The sequence below is a fragment of the Gorilla gorilla genome, chromosome 4, assembly GCF_029281585.2.
Source record: "Gorilla gorilla gorilla isolate KB3781 chromosome 4, NHGRI_mGorGor1-v2.1_pri, whole genome shotgun sequence".
In the NCBI taxonomy this organism is placed as follows: Eukaryota; Metazoa; Chordata; class Mammalia; order Primates; family Hominidae; genus Gorilla; species Gorilla gorilla.
In genome coordinates, this window is record NC_073228.2 from 183,865,120 (window position 1) to 183,885,950 (window position 20,831).

General features: G+C 53.1%; 1 protein-coding gene across 2 annotated transcripts in view; it reads right to left on the reverse strand.

The window, feature by feature from the left end:
• Window positions 1-17,166, reverse strand: part of TBC1D9B (TBC1 domain family member 9B) — a 45,564-nt gene extending 28,398 nt beyond the window's left edge. The window contains exons 1-6 of one of the 2 annotated variants that reach the window (XM_004043140.5): window positions 16,932-17,166; window positions 13,898-14,008; window positions 8,368-8,486; window positions 3,537-3,765; window positions 2,362-2,620; window positions 540-747 (exon numbers count right to left, since the gene is read on the reverse strand). In XM_004043140.5, coding sequence (XP_004043188.1) covers window positions 540-747; window positions 2,362-2,620; window positions 3,537-3,765; window positions 8,368-8,486; window positions 13,898-14,008; window positions 16,932-17,049 — 1,044 coding nt within the window. In that variant the 5' untranslated portion in view covers window positions 17,050-17,166. The remainder of the gene's footprint in view (window positions 1-539; window positions 748-2,361; window positions 2,621-3,536; window positions 3,766-8,367; window positions 8,487-13,897; window positions 14,009-16,931) is intronic. The other variant, XM_004043141.5, reaches the window with a different exon arrangement.
• Window positions 17,167-20,831: the final 3,665 nt, after the last annotated feature.

Genomic DNA, 20,831 nt, shown 5'->3' on the forward strand with positions numbered 1-20,831 from the left:
GTTCCCACCAGGGTCATTGTGGAAGTCCAAGAAACCCAAGGAGCAAGTGAGAGCCAATGCAGCCTCACAGGGGAGAGCCGACCTCTGATGGCCTGCTGGAGCCAAGCAACGCCAAGGTGGTATGTCCAGAGAGGACTGGTGAGGTGGCCTCTGAGAGTGACATATGGGACCGGTGCAGGAACACGGTCCTCTAAGCGCAGCCACGGAGCAGTGCTTTGCCCTGCAGGGCCCGGAAGGCAGGCCTGATGGAAACTCACGCATGGGAGACCCTGTCTCCACTAGGCAAGTGACCTGAGAGGGCAAGCAGTGTGCCCCCACCATGTTACCTGCCTCCCCCACAGGGCAGGTGCCTGTGGAGGGGCTCACTTGTCCTACACCCTCCACCTGTTCCATCACTGAGTGACATGTGACTGCCTGGGCTACGGCATCCTCCCAGGTACCCCCCAGTGAGACAGGGCAGAGCAGGACAGGTTGGTCCCCGAGCCCACTGACACCTCGGGGCTGGAAAGGCCTTGGCCTCTCAACTAGGGGATGCTGACCTCCCTCAGGGGTATGATGAGGTGGCAAGCGTCCTCCTCCTTGCTGGCGAAGCAGATGTAGTTGTTGGAGATGAACATCTGGCCAGCGATGTGCAGCTTGTTGAACGGCGTCCACAGGGTGCAGCTTGTGTGGCCGTCTAGCCGCTCATCCCTGGGCAGCCGGAACGTGGCTCGGTAGCACTCATTCTTGGCTCGGGCGTCCAGGTCTCTGGGGAAACAAGGTAGGAGGACAGGAGGAAAGGGGACAAGGTCAGGACCAGCACACTCTCAAGGAAGCCTTGGGCCACCCCCAGGCCTGTTTCCACATCAGATTCAGCATCCCTGGGGTGGTCCCTTGAGCAAGTCATGCTCAGGGACCTCAGAGTTCAATAAAAGATGCATGCTGAGTGACCAGGCAGAAGGTGAAACAGTCACATAACCAGCGGAGAAGTGGCCAGCAAGCAATGTGTCCTGAGACTGCTTTGAAAAGGACACCTAGATGCTGGCCTGGGCAATGTGCAACCCATCCCTCGGTACTGATGGGCAAGCAGAGCCCAGAGCGCCTGCCCTGGGTCCCACTCAGATGGAGGGCCCTGGGCAGCTCTTCCACCCTGGGCAGGCCTAACCTCAGGTTTCACCTTGAAACCTAGGTGAGGAGCTCCCCACAGGGAGGTGTGGAGCTTAAACTAAAGCATGCGGCTGCTAACAGAAATGCACACCTGTGTATCTGATGGCTGTGACAGTGGCCTGGCCCAGGCCCTCACCCCTTTGGTGGCTCTGTCCACATAAACTCTCCCAGCCCCAAAGGGAGCCTCCTGCCTGCCCTGGGCCGCAGTGGCCTGACCAGGGCCTGACTGCATTCTCACCGGCAGTGCCAGGAGCAGTCACGTTCCATCTCTGCTCGTGTTCTTTCCAAAAGGTCCAACAAGCCAACCTGTCACTCGCATCCCAAGGACAACATGCTTGTACAATTTTCTGGTCCTGGAGGTGGACCCCAGAGTTTGGGCCTGGACCATAGTCTGTGGGTGCAATGCAGGAAATGGCCTGGTTGGAATGAGGTCGCTGAACACGAGGGTGTGAATTTGGCTGTGCTCAGGCTGGCTGTGGGACCCAGGGAACCTCAGAGATCTTGTCCAGCCTCTGGAGTTTCCCATAAGCTACAACCTAGGAACCCAAACGTTAAGTAGCCCGGGAGGGCCGGCTATGTGTTCCTGCCTATCAGTCCCCTGGACAGGGCAGAAGGGAACTCAGACCCACACATGGCCCATCTCCTTGGCTGGCTTCAGACCCAGAGGTCTGCTTCCACATCAAACTCAGGACCCCTGGGGGTCCCATGGCTGTGAGAGGCCTCTGGCCAAGGAGTCTCGGGGTATACAGGAGAGCTGTCAATCACAGTGGGACGGAGGCCGTGCACTTGAGCCCAGATTTACCAAAGCCTTTCTGGGGGCGTCAGAGCACCCTGGCTGAGGTGGCTACATCCTGGCTCCACTGCTCACTAACCGAGGGACTTCAGGCAAGTTACTTAACCTCTCTGTGCCTCAGCTTCCTTGTCTGATACCTAGGGATGGTAAGAGCCCCTTCCCATCATAGAGCCAAGAGGAATAAAGTGTGAAGAGCTTCCTCCCCGTTAGTGGTATCCTCAGGACATCACTGCTATCTCCTGCTGCCTCTCCACACGGGACTGCAATGATCTGTTTACCTGGCTTCCTTCCCAAGTGGGGAGCCCATGATGGGTGAATGTGGACACCTTCTCCAGGTCTACACACTTGGACCAGGCAGGTCCCAGCCAAGGTCAGCGAACCTGGCTCACATGAGCCCACCCCAGCCCTGGAGGGCAACGCACCGCTTCAGGGCTGAGATGTTCCTGTGTGGCCGGATGGGCCTAGGCAGGGCCTTGTCCTCCAGGAAGCCCTCGCTGTCCAGCAGCTGCCGCATGGCCAGGTTGGCCAACTGCTCCATGAGCTTGAAGGTCTCGCCGATGTTGAGGAACATGGAGAAGAAGAGCTCCTGGTCGCGGGTGTCCACCCGGATGCTCTCGGGGAAGAGCAGGGTGGCGTTCTTCTCCAGACGCGTTATGTCCACCCACTGCACCACGAGGCTCACTGTGCCCACACAGATAGACACACTGCAGGTTAGGGCCCGGCAGGGTGAGGCTCCTGATGCCCATCTGTACCCCAGACCCACCCCAGGGAACTGCTCTCTGGGGGCAGCACCTCCTGTGTGCCCAGGCCTGTCTGGGCTGTGTTTCGCCCTCCATGTGGAGGGACCAGGCCACTGAGGTGTCCACTGCCTTCCAGACCAACCACACACGGTGAGGGTCTGCCCCACCAGTGGCTGAAGGGGAAAGGAACGAATGTGCGGAGGTGAACCACCGAGACCCACCCAGCAGCTCCCCTAAGTGGGAGCGCACAGAGGTGTGAACAGTCACAGCACAGCGCGGCCAACACAGAACAGGACACAGCCCCTGCTGACGGGAGGTGACTGGCCACCTGGTCGTTGACAGGTAAGCGGCAAGGGCGGGAGGGGGCACAGGGAGGCTGTGGGCTGAGGGAGGTGAGGAGGGAGGAGGGCTTGGTGGGCTTGGGGATGGCTAAGACCCTGGGGCTCTTTCTGGAGCTGCTGGGAAATCAGGCTCGCATCCTGCGGCCGGGATGTCTGTAGGGAGGAACCTGCAGCAGATGAGGGCTGTGGCACGCACCCAAGGCATTGCATGACATGGAATCACCAGGAATTCGGGGCAGACGTGTGCCTGAAGACGCCAGTTCAGCAGAAGAGGGCAGGGCAGGCACGTGGAGTCACCATGTAGAGAACCCTACCAGCAAGTGGGCATGGTAAAAGTCGGCTGGGAGCAGGTGCACGCCTGGCCAAGGCCGGACGGTCCCATCCTGGGCCGCTAAGGTGGCATTTGGGTTTCAGGGAGACCCCTCTGGTGGCCATGTGGGGATGGAGTATCTGGGGGCCGAGGGCAGGGAGGGGCTGAGGGTGTGGGGGCGGGGGCACACTGAAGGGCGGGCTCACCTTCCTTCCCCAGCAGGAAGGAGTAGAAGCACAGGTGGTTGACCGTCAGGTACAGCCAGCCCTGCCGGGGCACGCGGCCCTTCCAGTAGCTGCAGGAGTAGTAATTCACCAGCTTCTCGCCCTCAGGCATCCCAAACTGCTTCCGCATCTTCAGCTCAGCCTCCTTGAACTTCCCGGGGTCCTCGTCTCCCTGGGGCTGCAGGTTCTTGTTCTCTTCTGCGATGATTCCCTGGAGGAAGGCAAGAGGACAAGGGCTTGCCCTGCACAGTCCTGGACAGGTCAAAGGGTGGAGCAGAAAGGCCCAAGGAACACAGGACTCATGGACCTTGGTCTAAGGGCTACAGGCACAGGTGGGAACAGTCAGTGGCTCTCGCTGGCTTGCAGTCAAGGCACATGGATGAGAGACGCTGCCTGTGTGACTCTCTAGACAAAGTTCCTGCAACTCCCCGAACAACTGTCATCGCCAGTTGTGAGCAGAGACTTTTTAAAAAAATTAAGACAGGGTCTCACTCTGTCACCCAAGCTGGAGTGCATGGCTCAACCATGGCTCACTGTAGCCTCAACCCAACAGCTGAAGCCATCCTCCTGCCTCAGCCTCCCAAGTAGTTGGGACTATAGGTGTACTCCACCACACCTAATTAGTACTTTTTGTACTAATTTTGTACTTTTTGTAGAAATGGGGTTTTGCCATGTTGCCCAGGCTGGTCTCAAACTCCTGGGCTCAAGTGATCCGCCCGCCTCAGCCTCCCAAAGTGCTGGGATTACAGGCGTGAGCCACTGTGTCTGGCCTGACACTTTTAAAATGAATATTTCAGTTATTTTCATGTAAAATTGTTGAAATATATTATCCATAAACATGGTAAAAAATGCATATAGTAGAAATGTGCATTCAGTGAAAAGGGAATCTTTTCTCACTCTCTGTAGTGACTTTCCTGGTTCCTTCCAGACATGCAAACACCGATGGATTCATAAGCAAATGTTATGTTTTCCTCTTTCCCCCTTTATTTGCCCAAATGGGATCACCCTGTAGCTCTGTTCTGTAAAGCGCTTCTCTTATCACATCCTGGAGGACGTCCTGCACTTGGCCCCCTGTATGCCAGGGGCCTCCTGCCTCTTGGCCCTGCACACAAACCAGCGGCAGGACCCGCAGGTTCAGGGTCCGTCCATACTCCCTCATGCTGCTGGCATTGTTGCAGGGCTCAGGGTGCCCAGAGACATCCCCCTGGGCCACAGAGCCAGCCCCAAGCCTCCTGGGGTAAAACAGGTCCTCAGCAGTGCCCTCAGCTCAAAATGTACATGTTGATTTTCTAGAAAGACAATTACAAGATAAACTAAAGTCAGTCAAGGTCAGTGCTGGTGGCTGGGCCACCCCCATCCCTCTGTCCATGGGCAGCGAGGACAGCCATGAGCCTAGGTGAGGACTGAAAGGTGGGATCTGTTCTGATTTCTTCTATTTCTGAGTAGCCAGGGAAGGAAACTAGAATATGCCATCCCAAAATATGCCTTTTTGACATAAGAAGTATTTTGAGCTGAAGGCAATTAAGTAGCAGCAAACATAGGAAAAGCTCTTTCTGCCCTCCCTCCCCCTTTCTCCCTAAAAGCTGGATATACGTTCTCCTTTATTGGAGACAATTCTAGATTCCTATCGGCCCAGAGATGACACCGCACGCATCTGCAAACAAACCTTACTCCATCAGTTTCATCCCATGTATTTATCTTCTCACAGTTTCCTGCCCTTGGAAGCCTAAGCTGTTTTCGTCTGTCCTGTTATTGTTCTTTAAGTGGCCTGTCCCTGTGTTAAGAGGCTGTGTAAACTCAATTCCAACTTTTGAGTCACCTATCCAAGTTTCTCCCATGAATATATGAGATATACACATTAGTAAACTTCTGTTTTTGTCTTGTTAATCTGCCTTTTGTAACAGAGCCCCAGCCAAGAACCTAAATGGGGAGAAGGAAAAGGGTTTTTCTTCTCTTCCACCAGTGCTACCGCAGCTGCGATCTAAACATCTCTCTCCAAAGTGCTGGGATTACAGGTGTGAGCCACCACGCCTAGCCAAATTGGTGTTCTTTTAAGCCACTAAGTTGATGGTAATTTATTGCAGAAGCAACTGGAAATTAATAAATGTTATTCTAATAAAGTGCCATTTTGTCTAAATTCTTTTTTTTTTTTTTTTTTTTTTTTTAGACAGGGTCTCACTCTGTTGCCCAGGCTGGCGCAATCTTGGCTCACTGCAACCTCTGCCTCCCGGGTTCAAGCAATTCTTGTGCCTCAGCCTCCCAAATAGGTGGGATTACAGGTGCGCGACACCATGCCCAGCTAATTTTTTATATTTTTAGTAGAGACAAGGTTTTGCCATGTTGGCCAGGCTGGTCTTAAACTCCTGGCCTCAAGTGATCCACCTGCCTTAGCTTCCCAAAGTGCTAGGATTACGGGTGTGAGACACCACGCCCAGCCCCATTTTGTCTAAATTCTTAAAGGTACTGGTTTAAGGCTGTTTTGTCATCCTCTCTCTTTAGAGTTTTGCTTTTTTAAAGATGCTCCTCACAGCGTATTTTGAGATGGAGTCTCACTCTGTTGCCCAGGCTGGAGTGCAGTGGCATGATCTCGGCTCACTGCAACCTCCGCCTCCCAGGTTCATGCCATTCTCCTGCCTCAGCCTCCCAAGTAGCTGGGACTACAGGCCCCCGCCACCACACCCGGCTAATTTTTTTGTATTTTTAGTAGAGATGGGGTTTCACTGTGTTAGCCAGGATGGTCTCAATCTCCTGACCTCGTGATCCGCCCGCCTCGGCCTCCAAAAGTGCTGGGATTACAGGCATAAGCCACTGCGCCTGGCCCATCCTTCCTTCTTTTGTAAGACTGAAGGCTTTAAATTTCCTTCTGTGTATTGCTCTCACTGCATCCCACACATCCTGACATGCAGTAGTATTTCAATCATTTCCTTTTCTTTCTTTTTTTTTTTTTTTTGAGATGGAGTCTCGCTCTGTTGCCCAGGCTGGAGTGCAGTGGTGTGATCTCAGCTCACTGCAACCTCTGCCTCCTAAGTCCAAGTGATTCTCCTGCCTCAGTCTTCCGTTCCGAGTAGCTGGGACTACAGGCCCATGCCACCACGCCCAGCTACTTTTTAAATATTTTTAGTAGAGACAGGATTTTGCCATGTTGGCAAAGGATGGCTGGCCTTGATCTCCTGACCTCAAGTGATCCACCCGTCTTGGCCTCCCAAAGTGCTGGGATTACAGGTGTGAGCCACCACACCTGGCCTCAATTCTAAATATTTTCTAATTTCCATTTCTTCCTTGGCCTATGAGTCATTTAGTTTGTTCTGCTGATGCGTTTGTTGGGCCTGGCATATAGGAGGCAGTGAATAATGTCACAACTACTATTATTATCATTGCCCAATTGCTCACCAGAGTAAAGGCTTGCTTCTGCTCTCTCCACCTGTTTTCCTGGAGATAGAGGTAACCAGGTCTCACCTTGAACCCCAAAGTGCACCGAGAAGAGCTGAGAAACTTGGTAATGTCTGTCCAGGCTTAGGAAGTTCTGGTATCAGGAATTCACAAGGGCCTGCCCAAAGCAACTTTGCACCACACGACTTTGACCTGGTAAGAGCCCTCCCATGAATCTAACTTAAGGCAATAACCTAACAGAAAGAAAAAGACATATACATTCAGGCCAGGTGCGGTGGCTGATGCCTGTAATCCCAGAACTTTGGGAGGCCAAGGTGGGTGGATCACTTAAGGTCAGAAGTTTGAGACTAGCCTGGCCAACATGGCAAAACCCCATCTCTACTTTTTTTTTTTTTTTTTTTTGAGACGAAGTCTCATTCTGTCGCCCAGGCTGGAGTGCAGTGGCGTGATCTTGGTTCACTGCAAGCTCTGCTTCCCGGGTTTACGCCATTCTCCTGCCTCAGCCTCCCGATTAGCTGGAACTACAGGTGCCCACCACCACGCCCGGCTAATTTTTTTTGTATTTTTAGTAGAGACAGGGTTTCACTGTGTTAGCCAGGATGGTCGCGATCTCCTAACCTCGTGATCTGCCTGTCTTGGCCTCCCAAAGTGCTGGGATTACAGGCCTGGGCCACTGCACCTGGACTTTTTTTTTTTAATTGAGATGGAGTCTCACTCTGTCACCCAGGCTGGCATGCAGTGGCACGATCTCAGCTCACTGCAACCTCGGCCTCCTGGGTTCAAGCAATTCTCCTGTCTCAGCCTCTTGAGTAGCTGGGATTACAGGCACGTGCCACCATGCCTGGCTAATTTTTGTATTTTTAGTAGAGATGGGGTTTTGCTACGTTGGCCAGGCTGCTCTTGAACTCCTGACCTCAGGTGATCCACCCACCTCGGCCTCCCAAAGTGCTGGGATTATAGGTGTGGGCCACCACACCTGGCCCTTTAAACTGTATATTCTGCATATATGAATACACTGTAGGGTAAACGTCAAGGAATGGCATTTTTGGGTAAAGGGCATGTGTCTTTTAAAATAACGTTAGTTTTATAATAAAAAACAACTCAAAATATCCAATTGTTTCCAGCATCTCTTCTGGCAAACAGAACCGTCTATCTGCGTACGCCTTCCAAGGCACTTGGGTAGGAATGGAAGCCCCGCACTAAGCTTCAGCAGCCTCCAGTGCCCAGCCAGGGTAAGAAGGGGTTTTCCTGGGTCACGAGTTCCTCTGCCCCTTTCAACTCCAAGAGAAGGAGCGCTGACACTTCAGTCTCCACCTTTGTAAAATGGGGACGCACCCTACATCGTGAAGATGAAATAGGATAATACACGAGAACACTGCTGGCCAGGGAAGGGTGAGAACAGGGAGTGGCGAGTAAACCTTACGTGTATCTTGCCCTTGACGAAGGTGGTGATATCTTCCTCACTGTCGAAGATGGACAGTGTCTGGAGCAAGTTATTTTCCAGCCATTCCCAGTGTTTTGTGATCTCTTTGCGGGAAGAACCTAGAAGAGGTTTGGTGAAGTAAAAGAAAAATCATGAATTCCCCAGGCCTTAAACGCACATTCAAAGAAGCGAGATGAAAGTGGGTGACCTCATTTGCTAAATCTAAGTGACCAGAATCTTCAAGCTGCTTTTCCCTCTTAAGCTGATGGAGATGTGCGTAACAAAAGTAATAAACGGTCCTGGTAAAAAAACAAAAAATTAAACGTCCAGGCTGAATCACAGTCGTGTGGGAGAGAATGTTTCCACCTGTCCCTGAAGCCAACAGGGAGAGTCACTAAGTCTCCTATGTATCCTAGAAATAGTCTGTGCGCCTGCAAGCTTGCTAACTTATACTTTTCCTCAAGTTGAAAGAACTTAATGTGGCTTTTGCTATGTAGGTGATTAATCAGACACAGTCATACTTTGTATAAATGAGTCCAGCTCTTTCCTGAGCATCTAGGTATCCACAGATAAGCAGCCGGAGCTTCCTACAAGACTCCAGGCCCCTGGCCAGCGAGGCTCCTGCTGGGCAGGCGAGTAGCTACTGTCCTTCTCTTCAGTTTCTCCTGGCCACCTTCTTACCTAGTGTCTGCCCCACCTAGGAGGGAGGGGGTCCCTGTCCTCCATAGGCCCAACGGAAATTTTAAAAAATTTAGAGAAAATCTGGGCGCCATGTCTCATGCCTGTAATCCCAGCACTTTGGGAGGCTGAGGCAGGAGGGTCGTTTGAGCCCAGGAGTTCGAGATCAGCCCGGGCAGCATGGCGAAACCAAAAATACAAAAAATTAGCTGGGCGTGGTGGCATGTGCCTGTGGTCCCAGCCACTCAGGATGCTGAGGTGGGAGGATTGCTTGAGCCTGGGAGGCGGAGGCTGCAGTGCAGCCTGAGTGACAAAGTGAGACCTCGTCTCAAAAAACAAAACAACACACAAAACAAAAACGTAGAGAAGGCAGCACAATGCCACTTTCAAAGGCTGAAAGAATTGTTTGCTCCCATTAAGGAATCGGGGAAGAAGCCCCGGGGGAAGAAGCCCCGGGGGAAGAGCAAAGGGATGAGGGGAGATCTCTGCCTGGCCTGGCTCCCCTACCCCCAGCACCTGTTTCTGGGGTTTTGCCCGTGCTGAATGAACACAAGGATGAGGAGTGAATGACACCCTGAATCGTTCTCAGCTGTCCGGGGGTGGGACAGGAGGCCCACCCACCAGGCATGAAGACAGCCTCAGCCAAGACACGGCAGATTCTCGTTATTCAGGTGGTCAGATTCCGTAAGGTGGCTGCGAACACTGAGTTAGCGAATCCTGAACCAGTACCCTGGGCGAACACAGGGTTAGGTTCCTGGAGCCTCTAATCACACTCTTGTCGACTGACCGATACATAACTGTTTTACATGTTTCTGTTTAAAGATGCCTTATTTAATACATATCCCTGATCGATTGGCATTGAGCTCACGGCCAGCAGCACTATCACTCACGCCTGAACGAAGCTGCTCTCATGCACGGATCTCCTTCACAAGGCACAACCCAGGTTTCTTGCTCTTAGGAACAAGAGCACTACGGCGCTATGCTCGGGAGTCCAGTGTGACTGTGAACCAGACGTCTCTGCTGGCACGCCTGCCCCGACCACCTTCCTTCCCTCCCTGACCAGGCTCTTCTGCCAGCTGAGACAGCTCTGACCCTCCCTCCAGGCCAGGCCGGGCCTGTCACCTGCTCCAGCCCGTGGCACCCGCTCAAGGCTGTGTCACAGCCCGGCTGTTCTTCTTGGGACTGATTTGTTTGCTTTGTCAAATCTCCTCAAGCAGACCCTGACCTAAGAAGCAAGGCCACAGGACAGATCCTCCCGATTGGCCTGGGGGAGGACGCCCACGGGAAAACGATTCCACCCAGAATCACACAGCTTGCAGTGAGTCACAAAAGGCCCCCAGAATTACTCCTGGAAGCCCCTTAAGTCATCCATAATTTACTTTAAACTTTTTTTTTCATGTTTCTTTGCATTTCTATTATAGCCTCCTTTCCCTGATGCACAGAGGCCAAGGCCTAGTTGGTAGGTAGAGATTTCTTTTTTGGTTTCTTTGCCAGGAACCCACAGTTGAATTTGGAAGTCAAATTTACATGTGGTGCAACTCTACTGTATTATTTTCTTTTACACATAACATTCCTAGAAAACTAAAACAGAAGAAATCTCCTCCTCGCTGCCTGTGTGGATGTGTCAGCACTTTAATTAGAAATATTTATAGGCCGGGCACAGTGGCTCAGTCCTATAATCCCAGCACTCTGGGAGGCTGAGGCAGGGGAATCGCTTGAGCCCAGGAGTTTGAGATCAGTCTGGGCAACATGGCTGTCTCTACAAAAAATAGAAAAAATGAGGCATGGTTGCATGGGCCTGCAGTCCCAGCTAGTCAGGAGGCTGAGGTGGGAGGATCGCTTTAGCCAGAGAGCTGCAGTGAGCTGTGATTGCACCACGGCACTCCAGCCTGGGCAACAGAAAGAGAACACCTCAAAAAAAAACATTTCTTTTTTTACATATGTGCATTAAAAAATATTAGTTAAAAGTAACTCAATCTTCATTTCATACTAAGAAACTATTCCATCTCTATGCTAGGTGCTGGGAATAAAAATAATAGCTAATTAGAGTATTAAATGCTGTTTCTGTTTTCAGAGTTTTCCATGGATTATCTTATTTCATTCTCAGAACACAGTGGAAACAGGTACCATTATTTTCATTTTACCAGATGAAGCTGAGGCACAGAGAGGTGAAATAAGTTACCCAAGGTCACACAGCTGGGAAGTGATCAAACCAGAATCCTAACCCTGGGTGCCTGGCTGCAGAGCCTGCCCTCACCCTCAGAAGCTCCTGGCCTCATGGGCTTCCACGTAAAAGCGTGCGCAGACACGTCATGTCCAGAGGAGTAAGGAGGAAGGATGGGTCTGTGGAGTCTGGGCAGTTCTCAGAGGAGCGGGAGGGAAGGTTAGCTGGCATGGCGGACACTAGGCACAGCAGCCGGGAGGGGTGTGGCTCCTCCAGGCCCTGCAGCTGTGTGGTCCGGCTGAAGGCCAGGCTGTGAGCTGGGGAGAGAAGGCCAGAAATGGAGGCAGGCAGACCCCCAGGTGTCCTCGAATACCAGGCTCAAGGGTCAGGACTCACTAAGCAGGTGCTGGCAGGGCCATGTCTGGTCTTGGTGAGCTGCTTCTGGGGCCTAGCCTGGCTGGCAGGAAAGGGAGGCACAGCCAGGGCCAGTACAGGGCTTTGGGCCTGGCAGGAGGGGAGAGGTCAAGTGTGTGGCACGCGGCTACGTACGCGGGCTCCGTTGCATGAATGTGGCTGGGCCCCTCCCCAGCACCAGGCCTGCTGTGACTAAAGGGATTCCCACTCTGCCCCTCGTACTTTTCTCTCCCCAGGGACGGGCAGCTCTTGCTGCCAGAGATGGAAATCTCAAGGGCCCATGTTAAAGCAGCTCCTCTCCTCATCAGCACACACCAACCTCCTGGCCCACTCAGAAATGGTCCCCTCCCCACAGGAAGCCCCTCCTCTGGCAAACTCTTGCTGCCCCCAGGGTCCACTCAGGCTCTGAAGCCAGAGATCTGGGGTCTAACTGGGCTTCCCTGCTTGGCCTTGGACAAACTCCCCTTCCTAACTCTTACTGAGTTATTCAATCCTGCAAGGGAGAAGGGTACTGCTGGTCAGGATGCCCGTGCAGAGCACCCACCTGGGAGTGGGGCTGTTCCCGGGGTGCTGCCTGCCCTGTGCTTTTACTTCCTTGACCCTTCCCCTCCTGTAGCTGGGTTCCAGCCATGAGGTTGACAAACTTTTGAGTCTCATCATCTTCTCCCAGGCCTTCAAGGGAAACCACTACCCTGGAGAACTAGGGCACTGTGGCTTCTGCTTCAGAGAGGTACTGAGAGGGTCCAAACTGCAGCTGTGTGACTCTGAGCAGGTTACTCAACCCCTCTGGGCCAGAGTTTCTTCACCTTCAACATAGAGAAGACCGAAGTACTTATGCCTTCTGGAGGTACCGGGTGGTTCAGGCAAGTGCCTGGCACACAGGAAGCACTGTCTGAGCGTCAGCTAGGACTGTCATTTTCTCAGAGCAAACTCAACGCAGCAGGTACCCGCTGAAAGGGGACTTCCCTCCGCACTCTTGGACGGGTGAGTGCGCTTCCACCTAGGAGGACAACTACAGCGGATTCTCGTTATTCAGGTGGTCAGATTCTGTAAGGTGGCTGCGAACACTGAGTTAGCGAATCCTGAACCAGTACCCCGGGGGAACACAGGGTTAGGTTCCTGGAGCCTCTAATCACACTTCTGTCGACTGACCGATACATAACTGTTTTACATGTGTTTCTGTTTAAAGATGCCTTATTTAATACGTATTCCTGATTGATTGGTATTGAGCTCACGGCCAGCAGCACTATCACTCACGCCTGAACGAAGCTGCTCTCATGCACGGATCTCCTTCACAAGGCACAACTCAGCCTTCTTGCTCTTAGGAACAAGAGCGCTTCGGCGCTATGCTTGGGAGCCATTTTAACAGCCAAGTCATCAGCAACGAGCACAAACATGGGAAAAACATGGCACTGCAGAGACTGTGAACAGGACACGCAAGTGCAGTATGAGAGCTGAATCAAGAAGGCAGAGCGTCGTTCTGTTCCGCCTCAGCTGGGGACATGGGCATCAGGCGACTCAAATTTTTCACTGCTTTGAACGTACATGTGTCCATGAGTGTCTCCAAATGACCACAAAATCGCTGGAAGTATTGATTTGGGGATTGCAAATACATTTTATTGAGTAGGCCAATTTGCAAATATTGAATCTTTGAATGAGGCTGACTATGTCTATCTTGAGAAAAGGTGGCATGAGAATGTGGACGTTGGCTAGCCCCACACCTGCGGCCCTAGAGGTACATGGGGATCCATGGGGCTGTCCTCTCCTGCCCTGTCCCCATGACCAGTGGAGCTGCCTTTTTTTTTTTTTTTTTTTGAGACGGGATCTCGCTCTGTCGCCCAGGTTGGAGTGCAGTGGCGCGATCTGGGCTCACTGCAAGCTCCGCCTCCCAGGTTCACGCCATTCTCCTGCCTCAGCCTCCCGAGTAGCTGGGACTACAGGCCTCCGCCACCACCCCCAGCTAATTTTTTATATTTTTTAGTAGAGACGTGGTTTCACCGTGTTAGCCAGGATGGTCTCGATCTCCTGACCTCGTGATCAGCCTGCCTCAGCCTCCCAAAGTGCTGGGATTACAGGCGTGAGCCACCACACCGGGCCATGGAGCTGCCTTTCTAAGATGGAAGCGAAGGCTCCTCCACTTCCCTCTTGCAGCCTTGGGCTGTGCTGTCAGCAGGGAACACCACCCAGACATGTGGGCTACACACCGCTTCCTCTCGGCAACGGCCCTTCCAGGGCAGGCCCTGCCCAGCACCCCTCACCACTCAGGGCACCTACCACACGCCACTGTCCAGTAGACCTGGGAGTCCTGGGTCTGGTGCAGGATGCGGTAAGGGGCCACGCGGGCACTGGAGTCCAGCACCACGTCCAGGGTGCCCACGAGAAGACCTGGGAACAGGGCAGAGAGACATAGAGGGTGAGGGGAGGGCCGAACTGAGGCCCCTGAAGGCTGAGTCTGGCCGGAGGCAGACAGGATGGTGACGCTACCCAAAGGGTCCAGCCCAACGAGGGAAACGTCCGGAATAACCCCTGCGGTCAAAGGCCTTCAGCCAGTGTCTGATCCCGATCAAAAACATCCCCTTCTACTTCTTCCTGGAAGCATCTGCTTCTTCTCCTGGCTCAGAAACACTTGCAGGCAGAGGCAGATACAAGTTTCATGGGGCCAGAGCTTAAACAATTCTGGGAAGCCCTCTTTACGTATACAAAACTAGACTACAAAACAAGTATTGCTTTAGACTGAGAAAGTACAGAGCTACACATTAAAGCTAAAAAAGAACAATATCAGAAATATCACAAAATCCAGAAAACCAACACAATGTTTTCCTAACTGCCAGACGCGTCTCCTGAAATACGTCTTCCGGACAGTTCTGGTCATGTACTCATCGCTTCTTCACACACAGGACAATGATTCTGCAACATTATTTTCCATATCAAGAACAGAAAGATAATGTCTCCCCTTTGCCATGACTCACTGATTTTTTATTACCGACAGTTTAAGGAAGTTTCTTTTAGCCTCAAAAATCATAACTGAAGAAGTCGATCTTTAGAATTGTCAAATTTGGGAAAATATAAAGTTTTTTCATTTCTGAACTGAAACATTTTAGGGCATTTCAAGTTTTTCTTCTCATCACATATACCCATTTGATAGATGACATACATAAAGCAGTCTGTGGCAACGCTATCTTTGTTTTTATATTTTAGGTAATGCTATCTTTGTCAGTGTCACTATTTTCTGACAAATCAGCAGGAAATATATAGCTTTTATCATTGTTTGATTCACTAATTGAATTATCAAGCAATCTAAAAACCTGTTTATTGTTTTTACTTGAAATTTTTTCTTCCTTTTAACGAAGTGCTGCTTTTGACATGATCTGAAAATATTTTATTACCATTTTTCCTGTTGATGTCAGAAAAATTTTTATTGCTGTTATTCAACTTTAACACTTTTCATAGTCCATTAATATTTTTTTGAGAGAGTCTCGCTCTGTCGCCCAAGGTGGAGTGCAATGGCGCCATCTTGGCTCACTGCAACCTTGACCTCCTGGGTTCAAGCGATTCTCGTGCCTCAGCCTCCCGAGTAGCTGGGATTACAGGCGCGTGCCACCATGCCCTGATAAATTTTATATTTTTAGGAGAGACGGGGTTTTGCCATGTTGGCCAAGCTAGCTATTCAGATTCTTTAATGAAAAGTCTAGGTTGGCATGTTTTTAATAGATGGCTTGAATAAAACCACATCCCTGTCTGCTCCTCTTCAGGGAGGACAGTACTCAGGAGGCCACGATGCCCATGATGGCACAGGGAAGGCCCTGTCAGAGGGCACAGCAGGACACACCAAACCTAGCAGTGGGGAGAGGTTGGGAGAGGGTTCAAAGAAGGGTTCCCTTGGGGGGACCCTGGGAGCTCGGTCCCAGGGGACACGAAGAGTGAGGTGGAAAGGAGAAGAGCCCGCAGGAAGGAGGTGTACAGAGACCGGGCTGCACCTGCACCCGCCCGTTCAATGAGACGACCCACATAAGCCTGCCGAGCACAGCACAAGTGTTTCAGTACACCAGCGAATATGACACTCTGGCGCGCTGATGACACCCTGGCGCGCTGATGACACTCTGGTGCGCTGATGACACCCTGGCGCGCTGGCGGAAGAAAAGGTGCCGGTCCCTCGCTTTCTTCATCGGGCTTGCAGTAGCTTCGAGGTTGGCCACAGGGGCTGCCGACTGAACAGCTGGATCTAGGAGGCGGGTCCAGCACAGGAGCCCGAGATCCTTGAAGCCCACTGGGAGGGAACCCGAAGCTGAAGGGAACACTGAGCGCTCCTGGGAACAGAACAGTCTCTTCCACATGAAGAAACGTGGCCCAGGAGAAGCCTCCGTCTGTATCTGGCTATTAGCTGCTAACACTGAAAATCAGCATGATCCACAGAAAATGCTCTTGATAAACTGGACGACCTGGCAACAATGGGACCGCAATCCTGTAGGGCAACAGTCGGTGCCCCGAAAAGCATAGGCACTGAGCCTGAGCCAGCCGGGCTCCTGCAGTGCTGGGCGCAGGCCCTGGAGCATGAGGGGCCCTGGACACCACCTGCGGAGGGAGTGGCCTGTGGGCCTCCCCTGGATCCCACAGGCCGCACGACTCCAAGGCTGCCTGTCCAGCTTCATCCTGTGTGATGGTGGCACCCGGGCCCACAAAGGGCCACCTTGGCGAGCTTGCAGGAACATCCTGTGCCGCTACCCACAGCCTTGGGTGCGCAGCTCTGAGAGCAGCCAGGAGCAGGAAAGGTGGGGGAGGAGAAGCTGGGGGAATGGGGGTGCGGCCAGCTCCAGGGACCTCTGATCTTGCTAAAAGGGCGATACTTTGGTGAGATGGGCACGAAGAAGAGGGCAAAAGAAAACGTGCGCTGGCGTCACTTGGCCCCTTAGAGGCACCTGGGGAAACTGAGGTGGAGGATGAGGACAGGGCGGTCTCGCCAACTTTCGGCGGTGAAATCCCGGGAAGCTGCACGGCCCCCGGGGCTCGCGGGCGCCGAATCCGGGCAGAAGCCGCCGCCGGTCTCCACTTGGCCGCCCCAAGCCGACCTGAGGAGAGCCCGCCGAGGGCGCATTCGCCTCCCGCCAGCCCCTGGCCTCCCCGCCCCGGCCCCTCCGCGCCCGGCTCCCGGGTCCTGGCCTCGCGCCCCCGCCCCGCCGCGCGCTGGCGTGCGTGTCCGCTGCGACGCGCCGAGGCCGGGCCGGAACCGGACCCGCCCGCCGCCCGCCGCCAGCCCCGCCGCCAGCCCAGCCGCGGCGCCCACAGGCCCGGCCGCCCGCACGCCTCTCACCCGTAAGGCCGCCGCCCTTGCCGTGGCCCCGGCGTCGCTGCAGCACGAAGAAGGGGTTGGCCCGCTCCGTCACCCACAGCGCATTGGCCACCAGCACCTCCTCCGGGCTCAGCCACATCGCGGAGCCGCTCGCACTGGGCCGAGGCCCGCGAGGCGGAAGCGCCCGCCGCCGTCGGCGTCCCGGAGCGGAGCGTGCGGAGCGGGCCGGGGCGGGGCGGGGCCGGGCGGGCGGCGCCCCCTGGCGGGCGTGTGGCGCTCACGCACGCGGCCCGAGGCCCGCGCCGCCCCCTCAGCCCCGGCCTCGGGCGCGCGCCAGCCTGGCCTCGTGGAGCGGTGCAGCCCGCGGCCTCCGGCCTGGGCCCAGAACGGAACGGCCCAGTCCGCAGACAGGGGAGCCGCTGTGCAGAGCGGGGCTTCTGGCGTTTTGAAAGCTGTGCAGTGTGAGAGAAGGATGTCAAGAAGCAGAGTTTGGCTGCTTTTGGCTGGTTGTGCGTGCAACCGGGGGCGTGTTAGCACTGCAAAGGGCGCCTGGAAAGGGTTTGCAGTTCCTCCTAATTCTCAGCTTTCTTTTTTTTTTTTTTTTTCGACAGAGTCTTGCTGTGTCGCCCAGGCTGGAGTGCAGTGGCGCAATCTCAGCTCACTGCAACCTCTGCCTCCCGGGTTCAAGTGATTTTCCTGCCTCAGCCTCTTTAGCTGGGATTACAGGCTCCCGCCAACACGCCCGGCTAATTTTTTTGTATTTTTAGTAGAGACGGGGTTTCACCATGTTGGCCAGGCTGGTCTCGAACTCCTGACCTCGGGGGATCCGCCTACATTGGCCTCCCAAGTCCTGGGATTACAGGCATGAACCATCGCGCCCGGCCAGTTCTCAGAATTCTGACACTGGGGCCGGGAGACTACAAGAATCTTCCAGCGCAGGGCAGGTGCCAGGAGGCCCTGATACGGGCTGCATCCTTGGAAATCAGTGCTGCCCCTCCCCTGACAGACGGGTCACAGAGGCTGGCCGGCCCTGGGCCCAGTGGCGGCTTCTGCGCAAGCGTGAGGCTGGCTGCACGCGAATGCGGGTCCCTGGTCTCCCAGTGTTGGCCTGCAGGGGCAGCGCCAGTCCACACACGGCCTTCTGCATGAGGGGCCTGTCAACTCCACCTGGGACAACGGGCCTGGGGCCTGTCCGGGGTCGACTGGGATGTGGGGTCACCCTGCTGGCTGGAACCCTCACCAGGGTCTGGCTAGAGGGCAAAGGGAAGGGGGCAGTTAAACCATCCTTGGAGCTGGACCTGGCTTCCAGGTGGGTTTCTGTGATTGGCACTCAAGAATCTTGGTGCGATGGATGCAGGTACACGCAGTTGACACCCAGAGTGATCTGCGGTCTTCTGCAATGTTGCTGGATATAGGAATCAGCTTTCAAGATGCAGAGGCGGGCTTTCTTCAACACCTTGGAAGTTTGAACTAATATTGTCATTGTGCTCTCTAGAGGGAAAGAATTTGGAAGAACTGCACTTTTTAACACCCTGAGAGGAGGTAAAGAGTCGTCTTGTTCCTTAATTCCAGTGGTTCTCAAATTGGGTATACATTAGGATCACCTGGAAGGCTGATTCAAACAGGCTGCTGTAGTCCCAGCCACTTGGGAGGCTGAGGTGATAGGATCACTTGAGGCCAGGAGTTCAAAATCAGCCAGGGCAATATAGCAAGACTCCATCTGAAAACAAAACAAAACAAAAAACAGCCACACAGGTTGCTGCCCCCTCCCTCCCGGGGTGTTTGCACTGCTAACTCGTTCCTAGGTGATGTTGATGCTGCTGACCTGGAGACCACTCCTCGAGAATGATTTTTTATAAGAAGAAAAAGAACAAACACTTAGTATGTGCGTGCTAAGCTTACTCTTTTGATTTTCTGAGATATAATTCACATTCCATAACTTTCACTCTTTTAAAGTACAAAACGTAGTGGTTTTTAGTATATTCACTAGGCTGGGCATCCATCATCACTAATTCCAGAACATTTTTATCAAGTCAAAAGAAACCCCTTACCCATTAGCTGCCATTCCCCACTTCCCCCCGGCTTTGCCCTGGCAACCATCAATCTTTTGTCTCTGTACATTTTTCCCATTCTAGCCATTTCTTCATATAAATGGAACCTTACAATATGTGGTCTTTTGTGTCTGTCTTCTTTCACTTCCCATAATGTGTTCGAGGTTCACCCATGTTGTAGCATGTATTGATACGTCATTCCTTCTTATGGCTGAATACTACCCCATGGTATGGATGCACCACATTTTGTTTATTCATGTGGATGGACATTTGGATTGTTTACCCCTCTTGTCTATTATAAATAATGCTGCCATGAACATGTGTACAAGTCTTTGTGTGAATATGTGTTTTTAATTCTCTTGGGCATATATTGAGGAGTGGTATTGTTGGGTCATGTGGTACAACTATGTTTAACTTTTTAAGCAGTGACCACACTGCGCTCCAAAGCAGCTGTAGCATTCCACATGCCCACCAGCTGGGTATAAGAGTTCTAGGCCGGGCGCGGCGGCTCACGCCTGTAATCCCAGCACTTTGGGAGGCCGAGGTGGGCAGATCACAAGGTTAGGAGATCAAGACCATCCTGGCTAACACGGTGAAACCCCGTCTCTACTAAAAATACAAAAATTAGCCGGACGTGGTGGCATATGCTTGTCCCAGCTACTCGGGAGGCTGAGGCAGGAGAATTGCTTGAACCCGGGAGGTGGAGGTTGCAGTGAGCTGAGATCGTGCCACTGCAACTTCAGCCTGGGCAGCAGAGTGAGACTCCGTCTCAAAAAAAAAAAAAAAAAAAAGAGTTCTAGTTTTTCCGTATCTTGTCAATACTTGTTATTGTCTTTTTTTTTTGATGCTCATTTCTAGAGGGTGGGAAATGGTATCTCACTGTGGTTTGGATTTCCATTTCCCTGATGACTGATGATGTTGAGCATCTTTTCACGTGCTTTTGGGTTATTTGTATATTTTATTTGGAGAAATGTCCTTTGCCCATTTAAAAAAATTTTTATTTTTTTATTTTTGAGATGGAGTCTCACGCTGTCGCCCAGGCTGGAGTGCAGTGGCATGATCCTGGCTCACTGCAGCCTCCGCCTCCCAAGTTCAAGCGATTCTCCTGCCTCAGCCTCCCAAGTAGCTGGGAGTACAGGTGCGTGCCACCATGCCTGGCTAATTTTAGTATTTTTAGTAGAGAGGAGGTTTCACCGTGTTGGCCAGGATGGTCTCGAACTCCTGACCTCAAGTGATCTGCCCGCCTCGGCCTCCCAAAGTGCTGGGATTACAGGCGTGAGCCGCCGCGCCCGGCCCCTGGCTCCAGCGCTTTTCCACACGTGTCAGACACGTGCTGCCTTTGCCCCCAGCATTCACTTCTCCCGTCTGTGCAGTGTCATTTGTTTTTCTGCAGTGGGAACCGTGCCTTAGAACGCTCAGCTCTTGTCTGTCAGGTGAAGACACATGGACTCCTGGGCTGTGGAGGTGGAGCCCATGCCAGCTGAGGCCATCGGTGCATTCTATCTGTGATCACAGGGGCTGGCTGGTGATGGCCATGTGCCTCCAACCAGGTCAGTTGGGCCAGGGAAATACCGTCCTGACCTGAGCCACCTCCTGGGGACTGGCTCTTGTGTTGATGGAGCTACTGCCACCCTGAGCCTGGGGATGGGGTTCCCAAGGAGGAAGCAAAGTTGGCATGTGTCTTGGTGTCAGCATTTGAGGGTGAAATCACACCAAGCCTGACATAGGCACCCCTGGGCATTTTGGCTTTTGGGAGCCATAACATTCCCCTTTTGTCTTAGCCAGTTTTGGCTGGGTTTTCTGTCATTTGTAACCAAGAGAGTCCTCAGTGATACACGTCACCACCAACAATACTCCATGTGGTCAAATC